This window comes from Platalea leucorodia, assembly GCF_965183815.1.
Source record: "Platalea leucorodia genome assembly, chromosome: 17".
Classification (NCBI taxonomy): Eukaryota; Metazoa; Chordata; class Aves; order Pelecaniformes; family Threskiornithidae; genus Platalea; species Platalea leucorodia.
In genome coordinates, this window is record NC_138839.1 from 1,894,254 (window position 1) to 1,920,759 (window position 26,506).

Sequence of the window (26,506 nt, forward strand, 5' to 3'; positions counted from 1 at the left end):
CCCAGTGCTTTTTTTCTGCTGCAATGTCATGACAGACCCGTATACGCCACCTGGAAACTGTGGCCAGAACTAAAAATGATATTCTGTAGTACATATAGTGAAATGAAATTGCTCCAATTTAAGTGATATCGAAGGCATCGGACAGAGAAAACTCTCGTTCCTCCTAACTTTGATTATTTCTAAAGCTCTAGCTTTAGGAAGCATCCATCAGTGTCTGTCAGTAACACACCAGTGGTGTCTCTTTGAAAGGACTCCAGTGTGGAAATGTTAAATAACACTTTGTGTGGGCAAAACCTTTACATGTAAATGGAAGCAAGCGACCTGCAGAGTCCTAAGTTTTACAGCATTAAGGAATTGCTTAAAATATCCTTTACAGATACAGTTCAAATCCTAGTGAGAGAAGTGATAGAAAGTTGCTTATGCATCAGATTAGACAACTAAATTTTAAAACAATCCTACTCCAGCACTGCTGGAAAAAGTACGCTCTCTACATCACTTTTATGCTTCATCAAGTTACCCTATTCATCTCCCCACATACAATTACAGTGTCATACACAGAAACTGGGAGGTGGAAAAGATTTTATAAAGTCTCCAGCACTGACTGACATCTGATACCTGATCATTAAAAGGAAGCAAACAAAATCACATGAAGCATGCATTTGAAAAACCCTGAAATCCTGCTTGAACTGACTTTATTCATCCAAGGGGGAAGTGTTTTTACAGCAACTGTGACCCCTGGTGGCTAAAAAAAAAGAAGAAAAAAAAAAAATCATTTATAAACTTTGCAAGGGCTTTAGCTTCATAAAATTGTATCCATACTGCAATATTAAAAAATTGTCTATACCTAAAGAATGTTTTGCAGTAAGGATTTTTTAGTGTTCTAAATACTCTGACAATCGTTTTGCATAATTATAGAAGTTTATTTAGCAAGTTCTCTGTATTGTAAGACAATTCACGTGCTGGATAACAGTAACGGCATCACGTCATTATTACTGTTACTACTTACGTTATAGCAGCATCTCAAACCCCCAGACGCCTACCGCTTGACAAAGCTACTGCCAAGAGCTCCAGCGTGAGAGTGCAGGGACTCTGTCACCTCATGCTATCTCCTACCACAGACCCCAAACCCCCTCCTGCAATAAAAAACATAAATATGACAAATCTGTGACAAAATGCGGCAGAACAAATCATTCCTTGTCACAACAAAAGACAAATGAAAACCTGCAGAAGTAAGCGGCGTGTGATTTCTGGCTAACATAACTGGATTATGTATTTCTAGCCAAAACATTCTGTAACTTCAGATGTAAATTGCAGAACTATAACATTTCTTTTAACCAAAGGTAATGTTTTTCACCTAAGTTTGTGCTTGCACAAGCTTAGTTTGTTATCATGGTCAGTTCATTGTCGTAGGAAGGGAATTTGCACTGAGCTGTAGGTAACTTCCCTGGTCTGGGGACGCAGCCGAGGGCCATGGTAACTTACTGCTGGCTCAGGCACAGCTCCCACAAACTCTGGTCAGGGATGCTCCAGGAGTCCTGATTCAGGCAGGCACAACAGCAAGGAAAGGCTTACCCGGGTCTGCGCGTCCTACCGGGGCAGCGCTCACCCGTCCGCGCCCGCAGGACCCCCACGGCTCTACCACCGCGGCTCCGTGCTGCAGCACAGCTCCGGGCCCGGGCTCGGTGGGACGGTTTATTTGCCCCTCTGAGCTCCCAGAGAAGAAATTGTGGGGAGGCATTAGAGGATGCACAGCACTGCAGCGATTGCATCTGTTTCCTCCCAGTGTCAGGTGAAAAAAATCGTGTGAAAGGAGGACTCAAATTGCAGCTGCTGCCTGGAGGGAGACCAGGTGGCCAGGCTTATAGAATCATAGGGTCGTTAAGGTTGGAAAAGACCCCCAAGATCATCGAGTCCAACCGTTAACCCAGCGCTGCCAAGGCCACCACTAAACCATGTCCTCGAGCACCACATCTACCCGGCTTTTAAATCCCCCCAGGGATGGGGACTCTGCGCTTGCCCTGGGCAGCCTGGGCCAGGGCCCGACAGCCCTTTGGGGGAAGAAAGGCTTAAAGCTTTATGACTCAGGTGAGAAGGTTTTCTGTGGGTAGGAGGGGCGGTGGCTAAGGAAATGCTCAGCTGACAGTGGCACTTGCATACTTCTGGGGGTTAAGGGTGTGAGGTGCTCACGTGATGGGAGTCATGAGGATATATAGAGCAGACGAGACCACGAGCTCCTTTCGCTGTACAGAAAGTCCCGCCTCGCTGGCAGGCTAACGCATTAGTCTCTTGCAGGGGCGCGCGTGGCTGCATGTCCCTCGGAGGGAGAGGACCCAGACAGAAGTTGCACACAAATGCATTTTATTGCTCTCTACAAACACAGAGACGCATACACAGTATGCACGTAAGCCATAGGGCTGTCCCAGTAGTGGGAGAAACACTATCCACCATGAATTAAACCACTCAATACAGACAAAAATCATTATTATAATGAAAATGCTAGAAAAGCATAGCTTACACCCAAAATGTATAACATTGACCAATTAAGCCTTTTACCTACTATCTTTTCTTTAACATAAAGCAGTAACATACTCTTTTTCTAAATTGAAAAAAGCAGCAAAACAGTAGAAATATTCCACATAGTTTCCTAGCTTCTGTTCGTCTGTCACACTTTATACACTAGGACTATGAAAGGGTCGCTGGGGAAAAACCCAAAACAAAACAAAACCCATCTTTGATGCTGTACAAGTTATAAGTGAACAGAGGGAAATCGATTTTAATCAAGTGTGCGTGAACCAAAGGGGAGCAAATTTATCCTCTGGAGTGACTGAGCAGACCAGCGTCGCTACTCAAGCCAGAGCAAAGCTGATGGCCCTTACAAGCAATATTAGAGAAATCTCTCCTACAGCAATTCTTGTCCGTCACAACTGCAACATTTAGAAAAATACCCTCCTTCATTTGGAAGGCATTCGCCCCCTGACTGGGCAGCAGGCTGTGCACTGTTGTCACCAGCGTCTACACAGCTTCAATACCACTCAACCGAACGCCTGAACTTTTGCCAAAGGATCCCATAAAAGTCAAAAGTATGCCATTCTTTTCACACATAAATAAAATACACGGGGAAATAAAATTCCCTACAGAAGAGAGGATCAGAGCTGGACTATCAGATGCAGTCAGATCCTTCCTCTGGACTGGAAAAGGCACAGGTCCGTGACATAAGGACTGCCCTGACTACCAGGGCCTCCAGAGAGTGCTGGCATCCTTCGGGGATGCTGGCTTCGGGGTGCTGGGGTTCCCAGGGGAAAAGGCGACCTCCGTAGCAGATGACTGGCTCTTCTGGAAGTGGCTTAAAAGTTTGGTCTGTGTTTCAGTTCGGACTTTATGAAGAGAGAGGAAATGGAAAGCTTCTTGCAAACACCTAGAATAGCCCTCTCTGAAGTCGAACTGAGAGCTTTTATGGAAGGATCCTGCAGCTAGAGAAGGGAAGAGAAGAGGGAGGGAGAAAAAAAGAAAGAGTTTAGAGCAGTTGTTCATGGCTAGAGATTCATAAAACTGTCACAGATTTGCAGTAAGCTAGAGACTGAAACAAAATTCAATACTCACTCTTCATCTGCAGCTGGCTCTGCTGTTTCAGGTAGCTGACGGTCATCTCCAGGATGTCGGCTTTCTCCAGCTTGGAGTTGGGCTGGTGTCTCTGAAACTCCTTCTCCAGGAGCAGTTTCAGCTGCTCGATGCTGCTGTTAATCCGGTCACGGCGCATTTTCTCCACCACCGGCTTCCTCAGCTGTAAAAAGCAAAGGAAAAGAGACCTGTTATTAGAAGGATCTTCTTTGTGCCATTTCACAGGACTGTTTGTTGCCCGTCGCTGTTCCGAAACAACGTGAACCAGTTTCTCAGCTGGTGTAAACTGCTACGAGAACAGCCAAGAGCATGGCTCGAAGCTGCCTTGCTGTGCCTGGACTTACTTTGTTTTTCTCCTTTGGTGTCAGCAGGTTGTCGGGCTCCATGAAAAGAGTGTTGGGAGCCATCTGTCCTGAGAAAGGAAGGAAGGTCTCAGAGTGGAAGTCCAGGAGAAGCGTGTTGCTGGAAGCTGCTGCTGCCCGATATTTATACTGTGCAGCCTCGCTGAGAGTCTGTGGGTCTCCGGCTTGGTGGAGGTTCCCACACTCCGCAGCCAATCGGGGAGACAGGCGGCACAATAGGAGCAGCATCTATTCTTGCATGCTCCGTTGCCAGTGAATAGCCTGGGGATAATGACCTTCTCCCGGATGAGCAGGTGGGGAGTGTGTGGTACGTGAGAGGCCGGGATGCGAATTACGTGTCAGAAGCTGGGAAAGAGCTGGCCTTCAATGGGAAAAGGCTGCTGACTAATGCCGCGGATCAACAGCATTCCAGGCGCAGCCTTGGGTTCACATGCGTGGAGGAAGGAGGAGGTCAGCTGCCGATGGCGGGAAATGACCTGCTGCGGGCAGGCTGCTGCGTGGGGCTGCGTTCCCCTCTGGGGACGCACGGAGGCACACGCTTAAGCACGCACAAATGCACATGCACACACGAGTGTTTTCTGGCTTTCTGAGATAAAAGAGCAGAATTTCTTTAAATCCACTCACCTTGTTTTCTCAGTAAGCCAGAGCCAGTTGTTCTCCCTCAGGCGACTGCAGCACCAGGTTTGCCCATGTGAAACAGAAAACAGCTTTTCCAGTTTGGCTTACTGCAAATAAATACATTTAATTGTAAGTACACGCAGTTATTGAAAACGTTTTCTGTCTCGATCTTTGTTCTCTTCCCTTGATATCTTATGCGCCTCTGCAGAACACTCAAGCCACGTCACAAGCACTTTATGTTTCTGTTTTCAAATACCTGCAAGACAGATCCACGAGGAGAAGGATCTCAGAGTGTTTTGGGATCAGTTCGGTCTCACATGCTGCTTTCTCACTTCCTCCCCAAAATGTGTTTTACTCTAATTATTTTCATTTAATCTATACACAAAGGAAAACTGAGCGCAAAATAAACTCACATAGCCCATAAAATTATTAGAAATTGAATTCATGTTCCTCATTCTCCACTGGGGCAGTTTCTATATTGAGATGCACAGTCTTTGCTCAATAGGTGCCTGCAGCTGGAAGAGTTAACGGTCTTGCTCTTTGTATCCTATAAACACACAGCCAGAGGTTCATGTTGGAAAACTTGAACCAGATCTGCCTGCGTTTATCCTGCCTTCTGCCCAGCAAGTACTGCTTGCTTTTACGAGCTCTAACCTCACACGGACAGCTGAGGAAGGAAAGGGCAGCGGAGACTTTCCTGCACCCTCTGGCCAAGCGCCCGGGACTGCGTGGAGCACGGCTGACCGCAGCGGTGCCCTGTTATACCCCAAGAAGGGCGAAGCGGGCAGGCAGCAGCATTAACCACACATAGAGCCATGCGTTCTCGTCCCAGATATGCTCCAAATGCGCTACGTGACCTCATCAGTTCAACACGCTTCTCTGCGAGAATCAGTATCTCCCTCTGTAAGATTCAATACCGGAATAATAATAATCATATAAACTACTGTCAAGTAATGTTGGGCCTTATGTTTGGGGATCCCTTACTGAAAAAGAAAGGGTAGTAAGTAAATACTGTTTGTGTTTACATTAATATATGTGTGTTCATATATATATTAACATATACGTGTGTGGTCACGCATGTCTTTTAATGCACATACACATACACACGGACACATTTCTCTCTCACTCTGCAACTCGTTATTTGTAAGACCAGGTAAGGCTTACATGACCTCTTCCAGGATCTGCCTTTCCATCCCTATTGTACTGCTCTTGAATAGGCTCCCTTCTTTTCGTACAGAGCAGCAGCTGTTGAGCTCTGAGTCTTTTATGTCAAGTTGTGGGAAAGCTTTTGCGACACCATTTCACATGTTCTCCTCAAAGCTCGTGGATTATCTTTGAGCCCATGTAATGCCACCTCTGAAACCAATCTTTCGCTCCATGCATCCCTCTTGGGGAGATTCTCTGAAACAGAAACTCCTGAGTAGTAACTCATTTCTTGAGCTCATTAATCAGGTGCATGAAGAAGAAATGTGCCAATCCTGTGATCAGCAGGGTCCACGAGCAGTTTTGCTAGAGACAGTTTCTGTTTTCCAGATTAACTCACTAACAAGCAGCTATAAGAACAGTAATAATTTCCCCTTCCAGCACAAGTCACATAAACAGGCACTCCAGTTTTAGTCCAGCAAAGCTGTTTAAAGTGTCAGATGCCTTCCCTGCAATTACCCACAGCACACAACAAGAAACTAAGCCCCCTTCTCAAGAATCTGCGCGTTATTGCATTCCTGCGTCATAGGCCTTTTATTTTGGGGGAGGACAAATGAACTTTCCATGATAAAACTATAGTAGCGCAGGTGTGTGACTTGAGTGACTTGGTCTGCCTTTGGCTTTCTTCTGCCGCATCCGCGGGCTCCGGCTGTTTCTGGGATTTGCCCAGCGGTTCTGCAGATGGGAGGGAGCGAGGGAAGAGCCCCGAGCGGCGGCTGCTGCCTGCGCTGGGGCGGCTGGCTGCAGCCCCTCAGCCGACCCAGGCCAGGCTGACTGCACGGCCACCCACGGGGCTGCCGCCGCTGATCCCACCTGGCATCTCCACAGCAGGATTTTACCCATGGACCTCTTATTTCTCCACTCAGCACCCGGGGAATTACAAAGTTAACTCCACGGGACCAGTCACGCTGGCCCGAACCACCTTACTCTCCTTGGCCTTGGTAGAAATTTTGCTTAATTCACTATTACAACATTTAGCTCATGTTAAAAGAGAATGAAAACCTCTATCTCCTTTCTTGCTCCAAGAAAGTAACTTCCATAGACCTTCTTGAAGGAATGAATTGTATGGGATAAAAATGCCTACTTGATTTTTTCCAGGATCCCAGGCATCAAGCCCTGTTCCATGTCTGTTTACTGTGTGCGCTTGAGATGTGATGGACCTTTTGTTCTCCTGCTGTTTAGTAATTACATGGTCAGGCATCGTCGCTGTAACCCAAGCCTTCAGATTTCCTGCCTTTAACTCTGCCACTGACTCAGTTTCAGAGCAATGTGAGCTCAGGTCCCTTACCAAAAACCACAGTCCAGCAGAGGCAGTATCAGCTTTCCTAGCAGGATTCCAGAACAGCTCCGCTGCCCCACGTTTGGCCAGTCCAAAGCCAAATGGAAAGGAGTAGGAGACCGTTGTGCCAACACTTTGCCTGACTGTACTGCGGTCGTGGTTGTGTGCTTGGCACAATCAAGGGGTCGGTGCTCAAAATTTCTTCTCCATTAGGATCCAAACTGACCTAAAGCCTGCTACTGAGCAGGCTGAATGCTAAATAATCTTCTGCGGCCTTGAGAAGTTCACTTAACTAGAGAGGCTGGAGGCCCCACATGTTTAGAACGTGTGTGGTAATAAAATTCAGAACGTGTGTGGTAATAAAATTTACAATATTCAATGTATTATTGTGAGGTGAATGTAGCAAAATCTCCCCCAGACAGTAAATCCACTGAGGTTCCTACTTCCTCACTCTGTGTCACACATGAATTTTAAAGCATCTAAAATAAAAACATATATTTAAAACAGCTTTTAATTTTCTCTTTGGTTTCACAGTCTGTGAGGGGAAAAAATAGTCTATTACTGACCATCCTGGAAGAGTTACTCAAATTGGATGCTTAATTACCCCAAATAGATGCTCTACTTCTGCTGTGGCTGGAAATCCTAAAGAAAAGCGGTAACAAAAATTCCTCCATATTATGAAGCTGGCAGAGTCAGTGGACTTTCCACTAAGGATAATAAATTCTGAATTACACACCTACTATGGTTCCAAACATACACAATATTGCATAGAAAACATATTAGGATCCTCCCAAGATACTGGAGCTGGATGACACGTTTGAAATATGGCATTAGCAACAGCCTTCCCCCAGAATCTCTGCCAGATGTTAGCTCTTCAGGAAGACTTAAAGATGCTGCTGCTTTCCCAAGTCTTGAGCGGTGCTCATTGCTCCCCTTGCTCCTCTCCTGCTCTGTGCTGCCCAGATGGCCTTTTGGGAGCGGGGTTTCCCACTGAACACAATGCAGAGGCAAGCACCGTTGCTAATGTGGTTTGTAGTCAGGCACACTTCCTTTGTGACAGGACTGAATATAGCTAAGAAATGGTGTGGGAAACTCAGAGGTACACAAACTTCCATAGCCTTATGCTAGTAAGTCATTTGGAAAGCTAAAACGCTTGGGAGCAGGGACGGAGCAATGCTGCTGAATAGAGAATGGGAAAGACAGCAAAATGTAGGAGACTCAATTAATGTTGAGTCCTACAGACCTTCCTGAGGTGAAAAATAAAATGGCTCCAATCCTAAGGGCCTTACTTGGATCCTCACTGAAGTCAATAGAAACTTTGGACTCCATGAAGGGTGAAGCGGACTGCTAGATTTGGCCTGCAGCTTTTGTACCTCCAGAGCCATTTCCTGATCTCCGGTAAACTGGTGTCAATACAAACTACCTCTGCACCTACAGTGGAACGCATCAAAATCCCAATCAGCAAAATTCGAGCCTGAATTTTCACTTGGCAAATACCAGTACCAGAATCTGGGCTATTGTTTCCCATTTCTTTCATCCAAGCAACACAGAATAGTTTAGAAGTATTAACGAAGAGAAAAGCTTCCCCATAGTGTTACTGGTATAAAATCTGATATAATTTTCTTAAAAGCCAGGCCCAGCTCCTGTAGCTCTATATGGGTCATACAAAAGTGTCATGATATCCTCATGGTCCATGGGAGTCATCTTTTTTTCCCTTAGCACTGTGCAGCAAAGAGGCGCAAAAATCCCATTGCAAATCTTGCGTGACGGCTGCCTGAACGGGACCTGCATTGGTTGTGTTTCAAAGCTTGGCATTTCCAAGTTTGCTCAAGGCAAGCACACCAACTGGCGTGTGGAGCTAGGGAAGCCGTGCCCTGCTGTACCGCTCTGGGTGGTGTGCTGCGATGGTTGCCATCATATTTGGGCGGGCCAGCCTTTGATAAAAAGAACAGCAAGACAGAGGCAGTGAGCACCCGGGGGTACGGGCAGTCTGACTGTCCAGCAACACCTGCTAGCAGTCTCTTGGTATCCGTCAGGGACTCCATGGGCAGTCCTAGCAAAAAACCACATTATTCTTCTGGGCAAAGCTGAACGGAGGCAATGCCTCACCTACAGCAGAGGATCTCCAAGCTGGCAGGAGATAATCAGTCCTGTATTTAAACCCCATGCTTAAATTACAGCAAACAGCAATTCAGATTAAGAGGCCAGGGCAATTAAGGATTGGAGGAGCTTCTGTATCTGTTTGCAACAGTTTGCACAAGCTTATGAGCAGCTTGACTAATATCAAGGGTCTGTGTTTCCCAGGACACATTAAACAAATCTGGGGAATTAAAGGGGCAAACAGAATATGTGGCTTAGAAGCCTTAGTGTGGGCTGAAACCATCTCTGCCACCTTCAGTGGGACGATTTTCTTTGGCCTTACTGGTGGGCGAGCGAGGTTCTGCTCCTGCAGCCCCTTTCCCTGTCATTTTCTCCTAGCCCTTCCCCGCTCTGCTACTTGGCCGTCCCCTGCTCGAGACCAGCACAGTTTCTGTTTGCATAGCTCCCTTCACTTTTTTCCTTTTACTTGGGGTTTATTTTCCCTTCTTGAAGTTTTTATAATCTGATTTTTCGTTCTGTCACTCTTTTTCCCTCTGTCTGTCACAGGCAGATGTGGTTTGAGGACAGGAGTGCCTTACAGACCCACCGACTCTGTGAGTTTGGAGTTCCTTCCAGTTTCCCACACTGCTCCCCTATTCACTGCATTCAGGCGGAGGATAAAGGAAGTGTGCCATGCTACAAGCTGAATTAGAAATGGTGTTTGACTTCCCTTTGTACTTCACAGAAACCTTGCTCGGGGTAGACCATCTGCATAGCACTCGCTGCGGAGAAAACCATTGATCAAGGCCTGTCAGCCCAGCTGGGGGAACTTGGGAAAGTAATTCCTTGTGCCACTTCACTTCTTTAGGGCTTAACATCTGGCTGGAGGGGGAGGCGGCAGTTGATGGTTTAACAGTCTTGCTTCCTTTCAAGTTTGGGATGCTGTTTTGATCCCCGATAAGCTTTTCTGAAATCCTGATTTTAATAACATGGAAAGCATCCAGAAGACTAGGAATAATGCACTGGCTTTGCATTTTCAAAGTGCTTTACAAATACCAGCTAATGAATTCTCAGCAACCTCCTCTGTGAGATAAGGATGTATTATTAGCAATGTTTTACAAAGAAAGAAAAATGAGGCAGACAGGAGAAAACCAAAATTTCAATATTTCAAATAGCCTGCTGGTTGCAGTGCTTCTGTTGCCAAGTGGCTATTTGAGACATCTGGTTTGCAAAGATGCTTCAGCACCCACTTTTCTTTTAATTAGCTTTGCCAGCTCCCCAGCTTGTGGGAGAATTTGGATTACTGGCCCGGACCACACTCGCAGCCATGCACCAGCTAGATAAGCAGATGGAAAAGTTCTCCTTTGTACTCAAGTTCAGTGGTGGTTTTTGAAAATGTTATTTAGTACAATTTGTTCCAGCCCATGAAATGGCTGAAAAGGAAGATGCACTCAAATCCTCGATCAGGAAATGCTTAATGATCTATTCAACAGAAATTAACTCGATATCTCTAGAAAGTAAACTAAGGTTCATTTTGTTTATTCCTGCTCCTGAAGACCTACCAAAACCTCAGTCTTAAGCTGCAGCTGTCCTTAGTCCTTGTGCAGATCTGTCTGTCAGCAACATCTGATTTTGAGCAGCTGCCTCCCAGCAGTTACAGTTATTCTGGGCTTGGAGCTCCCTGGAGGAGAGGATGCAGTGTGCCCTGAATTACATGAACTCTCTGAGTTTGTAAGGGAATTTCAGGCCCCAGACACTTGGCCTGGATAAAACCAGTGACTTAGAAATGAAAAAGGAGCCATGCTGCTTTAGTTAACAAGTCCAGTGCTATCTGCAGCTGCAGTGTGTGCTGATCATTGGTCGTATGCAAAAGGTGTCTGCAGAGTCTCCTGATGGCAGCTCCTGGGACTTCACGCCAGTACATCCCAGTACCTAGTGCTGCAGGTGGTTGTTTATCACTAGGGCACGGTTTACGCTAGCAGCTACACTGGAGATGTTCTGGGGAGCCTGGCCTATTCTTAACCCTCTCTAGACCGTTTTCTTTAGAGTCTGGCTCTGTTTATTGCACTAGATTCCCCTGATCCTGACATCCGACAACGTGCCTTGCCCTGTGGCATGGTGATGAGGGCATCCAGCTCTGCCTTGTATGCCTTGTGAGGACCAAGGTCTGTCAGTTCTTGCACGTGCCTCTCTGCTAGTCTTTTGCCTGGCTCAGAACTAGGTTATCTAGCCTTTGAAAAACTATTCTTGCCTGCAAGGCAGGTGCCTGCTCTTATCAGACATGATCTCTTCATTCTACTGCCAGCTGAACATGGCAAAGATGTTAGCCCTCCAAAATCCACCTGCCTGGAAGGGCAGGACCTGACACTGAGCCCCAAGACACCTTCACCAGATGAACGTCCATTGTGCTCCTCAGTGTGGCGACTGACAGCCACCAAGCACGAGAAAGTGGATTCCGGTAGGAGCTGGCATCCCAAAACTCAGGCTGAGCTGCAGGGAAGGGGCAAAATTCACTGGGGCATACGGGAGAGTCAGCTTCAGGTTACAAACTTGTTCCCAAGGTAGGGAACAATCAAAGGAGGCTGAAGGGACGCCAGGGAAGTCTGTGACTATCTCCCCTCTCCACCGCTGCCCTAGCTGGAGTCGAGTGATTAAATACCCGACACACGCAGATAGGATTCATTGCTGCTCTTACAAGGGGAGAGGCGACTGCCCTCCCCTCTGGCACGGACACGCCATTCCCATCTGGTCAATGACAGCAAGCGGTTGTTGGGGCCAGACCTCATGAACCACGCTCCCAATTCTCAACCTGCTCCTCTGAAATACTCCTGCTGCAGGATACCTTCTCCTTGCCCAAATGCTTGGCAGCACTATTTGGTAAGTCTTGTGACTTTTATGGTGAGATGCACAATACTTATGGCCTTCAGTAAGACTTCAAGTCTCATGAAAGACAGACAATTAATGATATCAATCCAAACAGAGTCTAAATGCTCAATAATCAAAAGGTAAGTAAATTTTTAAAAAATCAAAATACTTCTATTTTTATTAGAAACATCTAAATGTTTTTGTTAAATCCCTATGACCTTCAGCCCATTTCTTGGTTTCTTGAAGCCCAAATTTTGGCATTTGAAAGGCTGGCAGTAATGCCAGATCCTCAGAGGCGCTGAGCCCGTTGTAAGAACTGAATACCGCCGCCTTCCAAAAAAACCCCACCCAAAACAATGAAGGAGGAGCATGAACTCAGCAGCTTCGGTGTTTGCTCCCTCCACTCCCTGTCAGCGGAGGCTGTTCTCCGTGGCCAGAGCTGGAGGTGACTGACTGCTGGGGTCTGCGGATTGCGGAGGACTTTCGGGGCGCGTGTGCTCCCACTGAAGGCAGCGGTATCTGGGGTGCTGCACAGCAAAACTCAAAACCGCCTGGTAGCACCTGTGAGATAACTGCTGGCTCTCAGCCCCGTTGCTGAGATGGGGAACGGTTATATTACTCAGATCACAACCAACCTAGCACTGACTGGAGTAACTATAGAGAAAGGTGTAGCTGAGCCCCCCGGTAAAAGCAGAAGGATAGGATATATCCTGTGGTTGTTTTATAGGGGTTTTTAAAGGAGGAGGGTGGTAAACACATAACATGGTGGCTCCCGCAAAGCCTGCTCCCAGGGCAATGTGTTCCTTTGAGACATAATTGATTCCTGCCATCAGGCACCAGCCTGCTCTCCCCCAGGGTCAGCGCTTTCCCACATCCAACCCCATTATCCCACAGCCCATGCCTTTTGTACAACACACTCCAGCTATTCATGTGCAAAGCAGCTGTAATCCCCAGACCTTTCAGAGTCAATATACCAGGAAATAATAAATCCCTCTTGTGCACTCCTGAATATGCTGAGAGGTGACTTGTGGGAATGTCAGCTGGGCAGAAAAATAATAAATTCTCCTTAATTTTTAATTATTTGGAATACTCACTCTAGAACGACTATATCATTGGTGCATGACTATTTCAGGGTCACCCACACAAGCAGCTATAGAAATTGCTTTTGCCTCTAACAACCCTGAAAATGCAGATCAAATTGTCTCATATGTTTCTTAATGATCAAATTCCACTTTCCTTCACTTATGCACCTGGGAATGGCAGTATATTAAGCATTCTGGATCTAAAGAAAAACTAATTAAAAAAGGTTAAACCTGTGAAGAATGTACTTTACAGTAATAAAAGACCCCTTTTTGCCAGGGTTCTAATGTCTAAAAGAGGCAAGATAATGCCATGCTAATGATATTTAATGGAATATTTTATACAATAGGTTTAATAACAACATAACCTTTTCCCCTGAAAGAGGCAGATTTCACTACGCTTCCACTCTGTTGGTTCAGACAGCAGAATTACGCTTGGCTTGTGAGAGCAGAAGCAGCCAATCCTGAATAGCGAGTTTGGCAGGATAATTTCTTTATATATTACCTCCCATGTCAAACCATTTTTAAACTATTTACTGTGTAGAATGTAGTATCGCTGAAACACCCTGAGCAGAACACGATGGGCAGGGTTAGGTGCAGCTGGCGGGGCAGGAGAAGGGATCTTCATCCGTGACACCAAAGTAAGCAGTGGCTCATAAGCTAAAAACTGTCAAAGGATCATTAGGGTTCACCTCAAATAGGCAGTACCCCGTCTTTTCAAACCTTATCCAAGAAACCTCCACAAAGCGAGACATAAGAGCATGAGGATGATGAAGGGATGTGGTAATACTGCAGGGATTTGTGGTGCTAAAATCCAGGAATCTTAAACATTAGGACAACACGCAACGATAGTAAGGTAGGAGTGTGGCAGAACAAACAGACCCGATAGTTTCATCAAGCATTCAAAGATAATAATTTCCAGGTAGATGTGTAAGCACAGGTCTACTTGGTAGGTGTTCTCATTGCTGCTGTCTTCTGCAGTGATACTGCCACTAGCACATTCCCCGTGAAAGTGAGATCGGAGCTAGCCTGGCCCTAAAAAGCCTTCCATTTCACCTGCGTACATAAGCCTTGCCAGCAGCGCTAACCGTGGGCTGGCTGAGGACGAGACAAAAGCCCACTTGCGATCAGATTGCACACGGGGCCGACCTGCAAGGCCCTGCTCTCCAGGCAGCCGTGATGACAAAGGGGTGGCCCGGGGAAGAAGTCTCTCTGCCAGGCTCCCAACAGATGGGGAGAAAAGGAACTCCTCTGCAAGGCAGTGAGAAGAGGCCACCCTCAGCACTCCCACTGCAGAGGAGCACTGTCCCCAGCGATGCTCTCTCTCCGCTTTGTTCTCGCAGGTGTTCAGCAGCATCCCCGGGGGAGCCAGAAAAGCACGAGGGCCACTTCGGCCCTGTCCCTACCTCCCACCACAGACACGGGTTCAGCTCCTGATTCCCGGACGGCTCCGTGAAGGAGTTTAGCAGCACCACGCCCATTTCCCAGAAGAGCAAACTGAGGCACGGTGAAGCAAACCAGCAGCGCCAGGACAGGTAGTGCTGCAGCTGAGCTGGGTATTCCTGCTGGCCACCCCGGTGTGTGAACCAGCGTCTCTGCCCCCTTGCCCCAGGTTGCCCCTTTCTCCTGGTAAACACAGATCTCTGAGAAACCCCTGCCTGCATGGTGAAACATGCGCTTTTCAGCATTCCTCGGTGAAAAAGCCATGTGAGTTCATCGCGCCTTGACAGAAGTGCAGGCTCTACAAAGGAGTTATTAGCACCAGGCTGTGTGGGTTTGAATTTCTCTGCGTTTCCCATACTTTTCCCCTATTGATAACATTTCTTGTTGGGACAATAGAAGTGTGCCTTGCAACTACTCACGACATTAGTGACGGTGCTTGAGCCTGAATGATTTAAAGGGAAAGAATCCAACTCCCAAAAGACCATCTGGCTATCAGTTATAATACAGCAATAAAGGTCAGGGCTGCTTCTCAGGAGTTGGGAAAAAGATGTTTTTTGACACTGAAGAGTCTCTTCAACCAGCTTGGTACATGCCTACCTGTCAGCTCCTAGCTTCAAGGCCTGCCACCACTGCTCCCTTGCTCGGAAAGGGATAACACAGAACACCAGCCTTTGGAGGATGGCCAGCCAAAGAATACAGGAAAAAGGGCAACACCTTATTATAGCTGGCAAAAGCTAGGGCAAGGTCTCTGAGCTGTATCTTATTTTGTATCATAATCCTTTGACTGCTTCAAAGTGTTCATGAGATGTCTTGTCTCCTGGCTTTCCCACAACGCAGGGAATAAAGGGCTCCAAGGACAACATCTGCCCTTCACAAAGAGCTAAGCCCATTCAGGCCCATACAATGAAAACCACGAAGCTGGCTATTTCAGTGACACCTCCCTCCTTCCTGTCAACTGCCCGTTAAACTCGGGCTTCGCTTCAGGATTTCCAAGTAAGAAATTGTCTTTGGCTTTCTCACCTCACTGCACGCTTCCCTCCACCATTGCCCTTTCCAGACCCTCAGCCACGCTCCCGTGCACAAGCAGCGCGCTGGGAGAGGAGCAGCACGCCGCTGCCTCGGGCGCGACAGGCTGGACCCTCGGAGGGCAGGATGCCGCACAGCTTCTCTCAGCGGGGTGCTGGGTTATTTTCAGTGCTGCCTCAAGGACTGTATCCAGGCAAAGATTTTTCTCATAAGACAAAATCAGAATTGACCTGAAGTATCCACACAACTTCATTCTTTTTCTTGCCTTTGCTACAAAAGAATCATAGAATCGTTAAGGTCGGAAAAGACCCTTAAGATCATCGAGTCCAACCGTTAACCTATCACTACCAAGTCCACCACTAAACCGTATCCTCGAGCACCGCGTCTAACCGGCTTTTAAATAGCTCCAGGGATGGGGACTCAACCACTTCCCTGGGCAGCCTGGGCCAATGCTTGACCACCCTTTCGGCGAAGAAGTTTTTCCTAATATCCAACCTAAAGAAAATATGAAGAATATAAGAAATGTAAGAAATAATGGCTTATTTTTTATTGACATTTTCGTGCAAATAGAAGCAAGAAGCACTATCCCCATTTTCCAGATAAGAAAATGGAGCGGGGATGACATGCTAAAAGTTACACAGGGACGCAATTACATGGTCTCCGAGATCTCATGTTCTGCAAATGACGGCAGGTCCAGTCTGCCGCGGGGCAGTGTGATGCTCCCGGGTCAGATGAGGACAGAGCACACCAGGAATCTCAGGCAGGAGGCAGAACAGACCTCCCTGCTGAGGTCCAAAGATGGGCCTCGGCTACTAAATCTCATTCACTAAATCTTGCCTCTGACTTCCCAAGGCCTAGGGCTTCTGGGTTGAATCTGATGCTATTCTTTAGCCCATCTTAACCATCATTCTTGTAAATGTCTGTAGGAAAGAGAGATTAGAAAAGGAAAAGGAAAGAGTTACAGGGGTGACTAGGCATGGGCCCAGTTCTGCTAGGAGGTATGTGGCCATCCCTAATGAAGGCAATGGGAACACTGGTGCAACGGGCTCACAGAGCTCGGTGCGTGAAGAGAGAGACAGAGGTTACCGTTACATTTCCATTTGCTTCCCATTCCCTGTTTATTCACCCTGTCCATCCAACATCCCACCATCCTGCCTGTAGATTCTCCACAGCATTTAGAAGCGTCATGCAAACAAACCTGTCGTTTCACACTGATGACACTTTGGCTCACCCATTAGAAGTGTAATGACTGTATGGACAAGTGCAATTACACCCACACTCTGGCAGCGGCACCTGGGAGGCTGGCGGTAAAGTGCCCCCTCCAGAAAGAGTAGAGAGGTGTCCTTGGTGCTGTTGATTTTGACCCAAACAGTGCTCCCCTTCTTCTTCTTTTCCCACCTTCCCCCAAAAGCGTGCCTGCTCCACCCCACAAATGTGACAGGCACATGCGGGGACTCACGAGTGCCATTGATCCCAGACGCCCAGCTGGAGGGTCAGTGGTTCCCCCGGTCCCTGGGCAGCCCTGAAGAGCCACGCTGCACCCTCCACCAGGCCGCGTGGGCAGAAGGCTGTTCCCTCCAGGGCATTCGCAATCAACGTACCATGCGCTAACAGATGCGTCCTCTATTGTTCAGCTGCGTGCCTGGATTGGCTGAGCGGCTGGGGGAAACACCAGCGCTCCCCCGGCTCCCAGGTCTGCTGAAGCTCCCCGATGTATAAATAGAGGCAGTCGGTAAGTGCCGGAGCATAGTCTTACGCTCAGCACAGCAGCCCGAGGTGGGGGTCTGTGCCCAGGACCGAGAGCACTAAGAATGGCTCCCAGTAACACTCTCATGATGCACACGGAGGAGAAACTGCTGCCAAAAGAAAAGAACAAAGTAAGTAGAGCCCTTGACAGGATTGGAAAGGCTGGGCTGTGCTCTATGCAATGGGCTGCCTCTGTCAAAGAAATACTACATGGGAAAAGGTAAGGAGGGAGAAAGTGGTTTGGGGAAAGGCAAATAGGTTAAAGAGAGATAAAGGAGACTATATAAATCTTTAAAAATGAAATTGAGTGGGGAACAGGTAGGCAGCATTGCAAAGCTCTCCTACCAAAAGAAAGCGTCTTTGAGCATGTGTGTATCAGGGAAGGGGAAATTAGGTCAGGTCTCAGAAAAGCCTTAACGATCTGCTCCACCTCTCTTACAGCTGAGGAAGCCGGTGGTGGAGAAAATGCGCCGTGACCGGATTAACAGCAGCATCGAGCAGCTGAAACTGCTCCTGGAGAAGGAGTTTCAGAGACACCAGCCCAACTCCAAGCTGGAGAAAGCCGACATCCTGGAAGTGGCTGTCAGCTACCTGAAGCAGCAGAGCCAGCCGCAGGCCCACAGTGAGTGCAGAGCACCTATTGCACGCCGCTTAACGCCCGCTCCCACAGGCCTCTGCCCGCCGGGACAGCCCTGCCCCGGCGCGTGCAGGGGCTCTGGCACAGCAGGTCTGGTCCCGTGAGCAAGGCTCGTGGACTCAGGCTCTTGAAAGAAACTTAATGCATGAATCGCCACTGTCCCATGTCTTGATCATGATCTTAACCCACTGCATTTGCTTCTTTCTTTCTTTTCTAGCATTCATTCACAAGAATCTGGAGCAGGATTTTAACAGTGGATACCTGCGGTGCCTCAAGGAAGCTATGCATTTTCTGTCCTACTATGAACCCAAGAAGGAAACTCAGGTGCAGCTAATCAAGCATTTCTGCAAAGCTCAGATGGGCGCAGATGCCACGTATGCTCCTGCTCTGCGTAGCCCACCTCTGTCACCCTGTCTGTTTGCCAGAAAGCAACCTGCCCAGAAGACTGTGGCTGCTGCTGCTACCATCTGGAGACCCTGGTAGACCTGCTGAACTTTGCTTTATTCCTACATTTTGCTACAAAAACTAGAGGGACCTGTGATTTAATAGTTCCTCTTTAAAGTAGGAAACATTGCTTTCCAAAGGTGGGAGGGGGGGCAGTTATTGTTTTTCTGTCACAAGAAATGAGGGTTGCTGAGTAGTTTCCCTTCATAGTGAAGGAATGTGTTTGTATCTTGCAGCAAATCTGCTGCTTTTATTGGTGGCTCCTAGCCAAAGAGAGGACCAAGTTCTGCGGTGATTTAGAGTGCCAAATACCATTCAGCTTCCATCACACTTTTGCTTGGCAAGGCTGTTGAGCCTGTGGCTGTCAGTGGAAATCTCTCTACTAACTCCCTGGGTCACTGGTGCAAGTGCTCCGTTGTCTCTAGATAATGTATTGACCTTCCTAAAGAAGGAGCACTTTGAAGAATGTATTTTGTATCATAAAGAGAGTATTGAGCCTTTACCTTTTGAGTGAAAGCTGTTATTAAGAAATGCTGATTCTTCTGCAGTTCCTATGCTATTGTTAGTATACCTTCTTACAGAAAGTTATGATGATAACAGATAGCTCTCGGGAAAATTCTCATGGTGTCAGTATGTGCTGCTCTCCGTTGAGGGTTAATTGATGCCTTTTGTAAAGGAAATGCCTGTGATATACCTTAAGGAAAAGGGAGAGGAAGGGAGGCAATAAGTACTTTATAATCATTCACCGAACATGCTAAAGAGCTTAAAAAGCTTTTATAAAGTTGTGATGTATTCATCCTGTGTGATGTTCAGCTTTGGTGTCTTCACTGTACAATACAATAAAAATGGTTTTAGTCATTAATCCTTTGGTTTGAAATGATTAAAGTGGCTAATAGTCCTGGACTAAGTGTTGCATGTAGGCTCCTCCTGCGGGGGGAAGCTATCAGGAGATGTCATATTTCTGAGCCCTTCATTCCCATACATAGTTTATATTTGTGAAATTCATTTGGCAGAACAGGATTTCAGATCCTTCAAAGAAGCAACCTCTGGAATAGTTATCAAAAATTAAAACGGAGGCGAAATTGAAGTGAGATACTGAGAGGTGTAGACCCAGATACTTAACAGCAACCGGTTCAGACTTCAGCAAATCACTGATTTCACAGCCAGTTTATTTCCCCCCATTCCCCATGAATTTACCCACCGACCTGAGTTCAGTCTTACACTTTGTCCCTTTAGGAGGTAGCAACGTGCAAAACTCCTAATAACTTCCAAAGAGTTTGGCACCTGACTCTGCTTGGGCATCTTACCCTCCTCTTTGAAACTACCCGCAATGGGGTGAGCTACTTTCTGTTGTCTTTTAATTTTAGCACCTTCTGTTAACTAAACATGAGTTCTGTTAGGGAATAACAGAATTGCTTTCTTTAGTGAAGTGAAATCTGCCCGCATATGGCTAAAAGTATATATAATTTGATAGCAAACAGAGATTGAAAAAGCATTTCCTCTCCTAAATTATTTCCCCATACTCTTCTTTTCTTCAAACATTTTATTCCCTTTCTCTGACATCCACCTAAGGGTCCAAACCATGCCAGGAATAGGGCCTGGGCCTCGGAGTTGAGAAACTGCCACACTCCACCAGGCTTTTGAGGTTTTTTCTATCCAGCCTATTGTAGAAATGGTCTCTCTGCCAAGTATCTTTTAGACGATCCTCCCTTGAGTTTTTCACCCCACCTCAATTCAGAAAACAAATCTAGCATATCCTCTTACCCGGAGATTTACAGCCGCCTGCCTACCTGGCTTGCACCAGCTGGGTGACCCAACGTAAGTAGCCCGGACTTCCCGGGAGTTGCGGAGAGAGGCCCTGCGGCATCCGGGCGCAGCCTCCGCTCCAGCCCTCTTAGACCCTTCTGCAACTCCCTGTGTGCAGGCCACCCCATTCCCGCCTCCCGAGGCGGCCGCACGCCGGTGCCCTGAGGAAGGTTAGCACCGGTTGCAAAGGGTGTGCTTGTCCTTCTCCCGCACAGCTACACAGAGGGAACGGATGAGGTCAACAGGCAAAAAGGGATTCAGAAGGTATTTGGGGAAGCAGGAAGAAAAGCACAAGAAGGGGATCCTAAAGCCACCCTTCAGCACCTTAAATACCAACAATCTCTCCAAAAGACAGCACTTTCCCCAATAACATTCACTCGCTTTTCTTTTAAAGAGCTCCCATTCATTGCTCAGTGGGGACTATTCACCTTTTATTTGCCCTTCTCTCCAAAGTAGAATAGATCTGCACAAATAATCAGTTCACAAACCCATCATCTCCCACAGTAACACGTTCATTTGGGGACGTGACAGAGAACCCTCTCATTCTTCCAGAGATATAGTAACAGCATGAAACACCATTGGTCACCAATTTCAACTCTCCCCAGGTTCCCTGGGAGAGATGCCCCTGAAAACTTCGTTTCTAGCATTTGCTTTTTTCCTTAAACAAAAGGAAACCTAGAATATCTGAGCTTGCCAAGTGGCTGCTTAGATAAGCACTAAGCCAACTCAGATCTGCGAAGCTGACAAGATGAAACTGCATTCAAACGCTGCTGGCTGTACCTGGCCAGTCCTCACTCCATTTGCGATTAAACCCTTTGTTATACGTATGGAAAGGACCAAGCCAGCTAGCCAGGCCAAGAACATAGCGCTCTACCTCATTACAGTTGCATGGATCATTTTGGTTATTATTTTACCCTGAATACATGAGCTTCCTCTGTCTGCCAATGCAATACAAGGTGGGGTTTTGATACAGTTCTGCAGTTCATGGGGGCTGATACCAATGCTGCAGATAGATTTGTTCTTCCTAGTGAACGACTAAATAATTCAGAAGAGATATTTCTAGATTTTGTGGTTGCTTAGCAATCTTGAAAAAGTCACTTCACCTTGCTGTGCTCAACATGTCTTTGTCAATTAGTACAAGCTTCTGAATCCCAGCAAAATCCAAGCTGTTCATCCATGCCTGTGCATTTTTAAATAAAGCCTAATTAAGGCAGTTTGCGGATCGGAAGTTTGGGGGAGTTCAGACTCAGTCAAAATGCAGTGATGTGCCCCAAAGCACACCGCAACCTGACCACGCACCACAGGGACTGGGAAGGGAGTCACACGTGGCACGGAGAAGCCTGCTGCTGTTACGTGGACGGGTATCTTCTGCAGCTAATGCGTTACCACCCAAGCAAACCACGTTGTGAATGTCACAGTTGGCAGCATCACTGCAGTTTGGTTACAGCTGACAGCATACACAGAAAAGAGAACAGGAAACCAAAGAAGAGGTGCACAAACTGAAATTTGAGCCCAGTCCCTCCAGTGCTAGGCTAACACAGGAGCAGGCCGTGGAAATGACAACGGTGCAAAAGTCACGCGAGATCACAGTCGGACTTCTCGGCCCCGAACTCCTGCCGCCCGTATTGGCATAAGTCTGGAGAGACACGGCTACTGTCATTCAGACCACGAGGTCTGATTCTCCTTTACGCTGAGGCCGTGTTACATTACGCTGGCTATAGCGGGGGAGCGGATCGTGCCTAGCTGCTGGCGTACGCAAGATTCAGACCTCCTGTCTGCAGTGGTGTAAGGGAGGGAATCAGTAAGCGCCTCCTTTCTGGGCCGGGGGAAGAAACCAAAGCCCACCAGCAAGCCTCCATTTGCTCCAGGGAGTCAGATCCATGGCCGGTGCAAGTGCACCACTTCTGTTTTTCACCAGCCAAAGACTTGCCCCTCTGGGCTTTAGTTTACCAATTACTTGCGAGTTAAAAGCCAGACCTCTGGTTTCACCAGTCTTAGCCCAGCAAAGGTTATGTTTACAATTTATTAATTATTATCACTTATAATAATTGAATGCAAAGCTTCTTATTGCTCCTCTGTCCCCTGGGGTGACTCTCCCCTGCTCCAACACATTCCCACCCTTAGGGAAGATGTTGTTTATTATGCTGATCCCACAGCCCAGGAATAGTCTCCTGACAAAGCCCCTATTAACCTCAGAGTGTGGGCCTGAGTTTCTCAGAGTTTCCCACACTTTCTTCCCTATTTAAGACATTGAAAGGGACCACAAAGGAAGCGTGCCTCACAACAGCCCACATTAGTGACGCTTTTTGGCTCTGCATTGTGATGACCAGCAATTCCTGTCCCGATAGACCATCTGGAGAGCTATTTTCCCAAGGAGCACATTGATCGATCAGTATTATGCGAGAGCCCTTTTAAAACTTGGGAACGTTATGCTCTTTGACACTAAATAGGTGTCTTGAGAGGGGTTGTCAGAAAGATTTTAAACCATTTAAGGAAGGCACAGAAAAAATAAAAATCGTAATTATTTCTTTAGAAACACCATCAATAGCATTTGTGAGGCAGGCTGGCACGAAGGTAGGAAATGGTCTAAAATAAAAATGTTCTAAAAGTGATATAGAAAGGAAAGCTTTAAGCCATCAAGTTGTGTGCTATAAGTACAGCCCCAGACGTACAGGAGCACTGCTTTTTAGACCTGCATAACACAGACAATGAAATTCTGGTTTTCTGTACTCTTCTCTGATAGTCCACCTTCCTCCAGACCTGTTGCTACATCGCAATACACTGGCTTAGCTTTCCGTGGAGGGGAACCATCAGATGGGTTAAGAAAGCTGCCAATTGGCATTACAAGAGGTGGCAGCTTTTGTGAAAAGAGCGTGTGTAATACGTCTGCACCTGGGCTGAAATCACCACCTACGAACCAGGAGCAGAAAGCTCCATGGCCCAGTACCGATTTCCTAGGCTAGCGGTCCTCCAGCTGCTTTGATTTATGGACTATAATGAACGCAAGCCTACCGGTGATAGTCTTGGGGTTGGTTAGTTGCCTTTGCTGGCTCCTCTGTGGCTGTTCCTCAACTCCAAGCAATCTATGGCACACAGATTGCACAGCATAGCTCAGGGTCAAATGGTGAGCCCCTACAGTTGGAGACAATTAACGTGGTGGTTCTTGCCTTAGGAAAAGCAAGGACTCCTGCCTGACGGGCAAGGCCTGTAAGTGCAGACATTGGCAATTGTTTGCAGATTTCTGCTTCCCCTTACACTCCTCAATACCTATACCAAGCCGGAGTGGAGACGCCTCCCTGCTTTCACATGCGATTTTGAAGACTGCATCTTCACAATGCAACTCATGACTGTGATGTGATTTTACAGAGCAACAAGGCCGCTAAGAAAGCAAGCCTCTTTGTCCACAGCATAGCTGCCGTCTCTCAAGAGCGGGTCCAGATTTCACACCATCCTCCAAAGAAAGGAATTATTGTGTCACATTATTTAGTCAACTCCACATGTTTGGCAATTTGGGGGATTTGTTTCTTTTAATCCTTCGTTCCAAAAACAGGGAAACCCCTGCTTCTGAGCCTCAGACAATCAATCTTTCATTCTGGCTCTGCAGCGACAGAGAGAGGCACGAACTCCTCCCACAGATACGCAGGACAGTGACAAGAATTTGGATCACAAACATGTTTCAGTGGGACAGACTATTGCTCTAACAGCTGAATCTTAAAAGAGCCCAAACTGAGCAAACTAGTTACAGACTTTTAACAAAGAGCAACTGGACTGCCTGCAGCAGAGGATTTTTTTTCCTTACCGAAATCCTTGCAGAAAGTGCATACTGCACCCAGTTCCATGATAAATATATTCTAGGGACAGCCTTAGCCTAGACAATTTATTATTCTGAAGCATCAGTTGGGAAATACTGTTGCCATTAAGTTTTCAGGCCTTAATAATCAAACCAAAGGGGTCGGGGGGAGATACTTGTTTCTCTTTTATCCATCAGCAGTATACAGAGGGGAGGTGAAGCAGGCAAGGGGGGAACGGAAGATTTGCCATCTTTTCAACTGATAGAGAGAAGGGGAGAGAAGCCGGGAGTTTGTGAGCCCAGCGGGCTGTCGTTTTGTGTGCTCGCTGCAAGGCAGCGTGCCTGGTTCGCCATTCACATCAGATGGTGCGAGTCCGCAGTTCCGAGGGTTTCCCACATCGCCCCATTCACAGTGTTAAACTGTCAACAAAAGAAGTGTGCCTCTGTGGGTCCTGAGAAGAAAGCTAACGCCTGCTGCACCATCTGCCCCGCAGTTAAAGGAAGGGATAATGCTTTAATCAGTGGGAGCTGGTTTAGCTCTTTGGAGTCCAGGGGCATTGTGCTGGGGATAGGATGGCGTTATTTAAAACCACTCATTTCATATTTCCAGAAGTGAAAATTGGGTCAAAGCTTCCCTCCCATCTCACTGTGCCCACTGCTGCTGCAAACATATTCCCTCCCATATGGTGCGTGGCAGGACCTGCTGTCCACTCCATCTCGTGTGACCCCGAGAGAGATGCACAAAGCCCCGTGCTTGACTTCAAGCTCCAATAATGGCACAAGTACATGCAACCAGGGATTGCCCTGGCTGCAAGTAATACTGCTGATTACAAGCTGACAAAATAATTCAGGGAACTGATTTTGAATAGGACTCATACTCCCTGCTCAATTATAGGTTTTCAACAACCATCAACAATTAAAATCGTTATATCCTAAGTGATCCATCTAAATGTAAAATGGCTTTGGGCTGGAAAGGGAGGAGGGGAGAACGGCTGACCTATGAAAATCCCTGCCAGGAGGAGCTAGGAAGTTACAAGGGGCTCGGTGAGCTTCAGGTCAATAACTAGTTACAGGATCGTCCTTTGCAGGATCAGACCCCTTTATGCAACAACCCTGTGTGCGCTGAAACACATTGCTGTCTATGGACCCACAGACACAGGTTTTGGCCCTGGCCTATTGAAAGGGATGCTGAGGGCAGGTGAAACAGGCTGACTGCAGTTGACAGCGAAATGAAGGTTTCCTTTCTGGTTTTGAAAGGCAGACGTAGGAAATAGGTAGGGTTTTCATGAACATTGTTGTAGTAAGAAACAGGTATTCAAAAACTGACATCCCCAACCTGCTAGCCTATTAGCGACAACCTAGGTTTACTCCCTGTTCTAGCCTCTGACCAGGGAACATGCATTAAGGAAAAAAAATTATGCCCATGCACAACTCCCCTTAAACCCGTAGAGCTCCACATCCTGCAGCTGAAACAGATAGACCATAAAGCATAACTGGGAATTTGTCAATACGAGGCCTCACGTGCCTGACTGACAGATCTTAAATGTGACTAGCTTTGTATTGGATTGTGCCCGGGGGGGCAGTAGGCCTGAGCAGGCCACCTAGAATAGCCTGGAAAAAATATCTCAAAAAGGCAGCTTTAATCCTGGATTCTCTCTGGTCCTTTCCACTTCGTTACCTGTGTTCATTGCAATGCACGTGGCACATACATACACCGAGAAAGCCCAGGACTGAACAGAGCCACAGGGTATCCCAGCACCTGTATTTACGTTCTGCAACTGGGATAATAAAAGCAAAGTGATAGACAAGAATTGACTTTTCACTCCATCTCAGTTGTCTTTAAAGGCAAAATATATTTAGGTGCTTTATGTGGAGACTCAGGACTAACGGAACAGTGAGGCATTTGCAAAGTGGCATGAAATTAAATAGGACACGTTTGGGAAAGGCATCATAATCATTACATGTCACGGGCTGCCATAGGAAAGCCCAGATTACCCAAACAAAAGCAAGGAGGAGCTCTGAATATAATTTATAGAGGGACTTCAAGTGTTTCAACAAGGGAGAGGAAAATATTTCAAGCTAACTGCTTAGTGCAGATTGTTTTAAAGGTTCTACCCTCGATTTTAGTCTTTAGTTGCCTGAAAATTATCTGGTACTGTATTCATCTAAGCACGGTTTAATGTCAATGAAAGGGTTTAGTCCCTCTAATTCTGCATCTTTTCCTTTTCAACCTCTCTTTTGGTCATGGGCACAGAGCATTATCTCTTCCTGGGATCAGGCTTCTGTGCTTAATTTCACCACAGCCTGGGAAAAGGCAGCACATTGAGATGTTGACGTTCCCAACATCAGGCAGAAGTTTGATTATAATGACGGCAAACGCTTTCCCACGTTCTTCGCCCAGCGCGGTAATGCCAAGCCCTATTGTGTCACGCACTCCCCAGTCCACCTGCTCCTTTGGGAGCAGGGTATTATCCCCAGGCAATTCACAGTCAATTTGCCATGCTGTAATAG

At 47.0% G+C, this 26,506-nt stretch overlaps 1 protein-coding gene across 1 annotated transcript; it reads left to right on the top strand.

The window, feature by feature from the left end:
• Positions 1-17,383: 17,383 nt before the first annotated feature.
• On the top strand, positions 17,384-18,438 carry LOC309598376 (transcription factor HES-5-like; the record flags this gene model as incomplete). Its single annotated transcript, XM_082328874.1, has 3 exons — positions 17,384-17,449; positions 17,760-17,940; positions 18,173-18,438. The coding sequence occupies 3 exons, from the start codon at positions 17,384-17,386 to the stop codon at positions 18,436-18,438; spliced, it is 513 nt and encodes a 170-aa protein (XP_082185000.1).
• Positions 18,439-26,506: the final 8,068 nt, after the last annotated feature.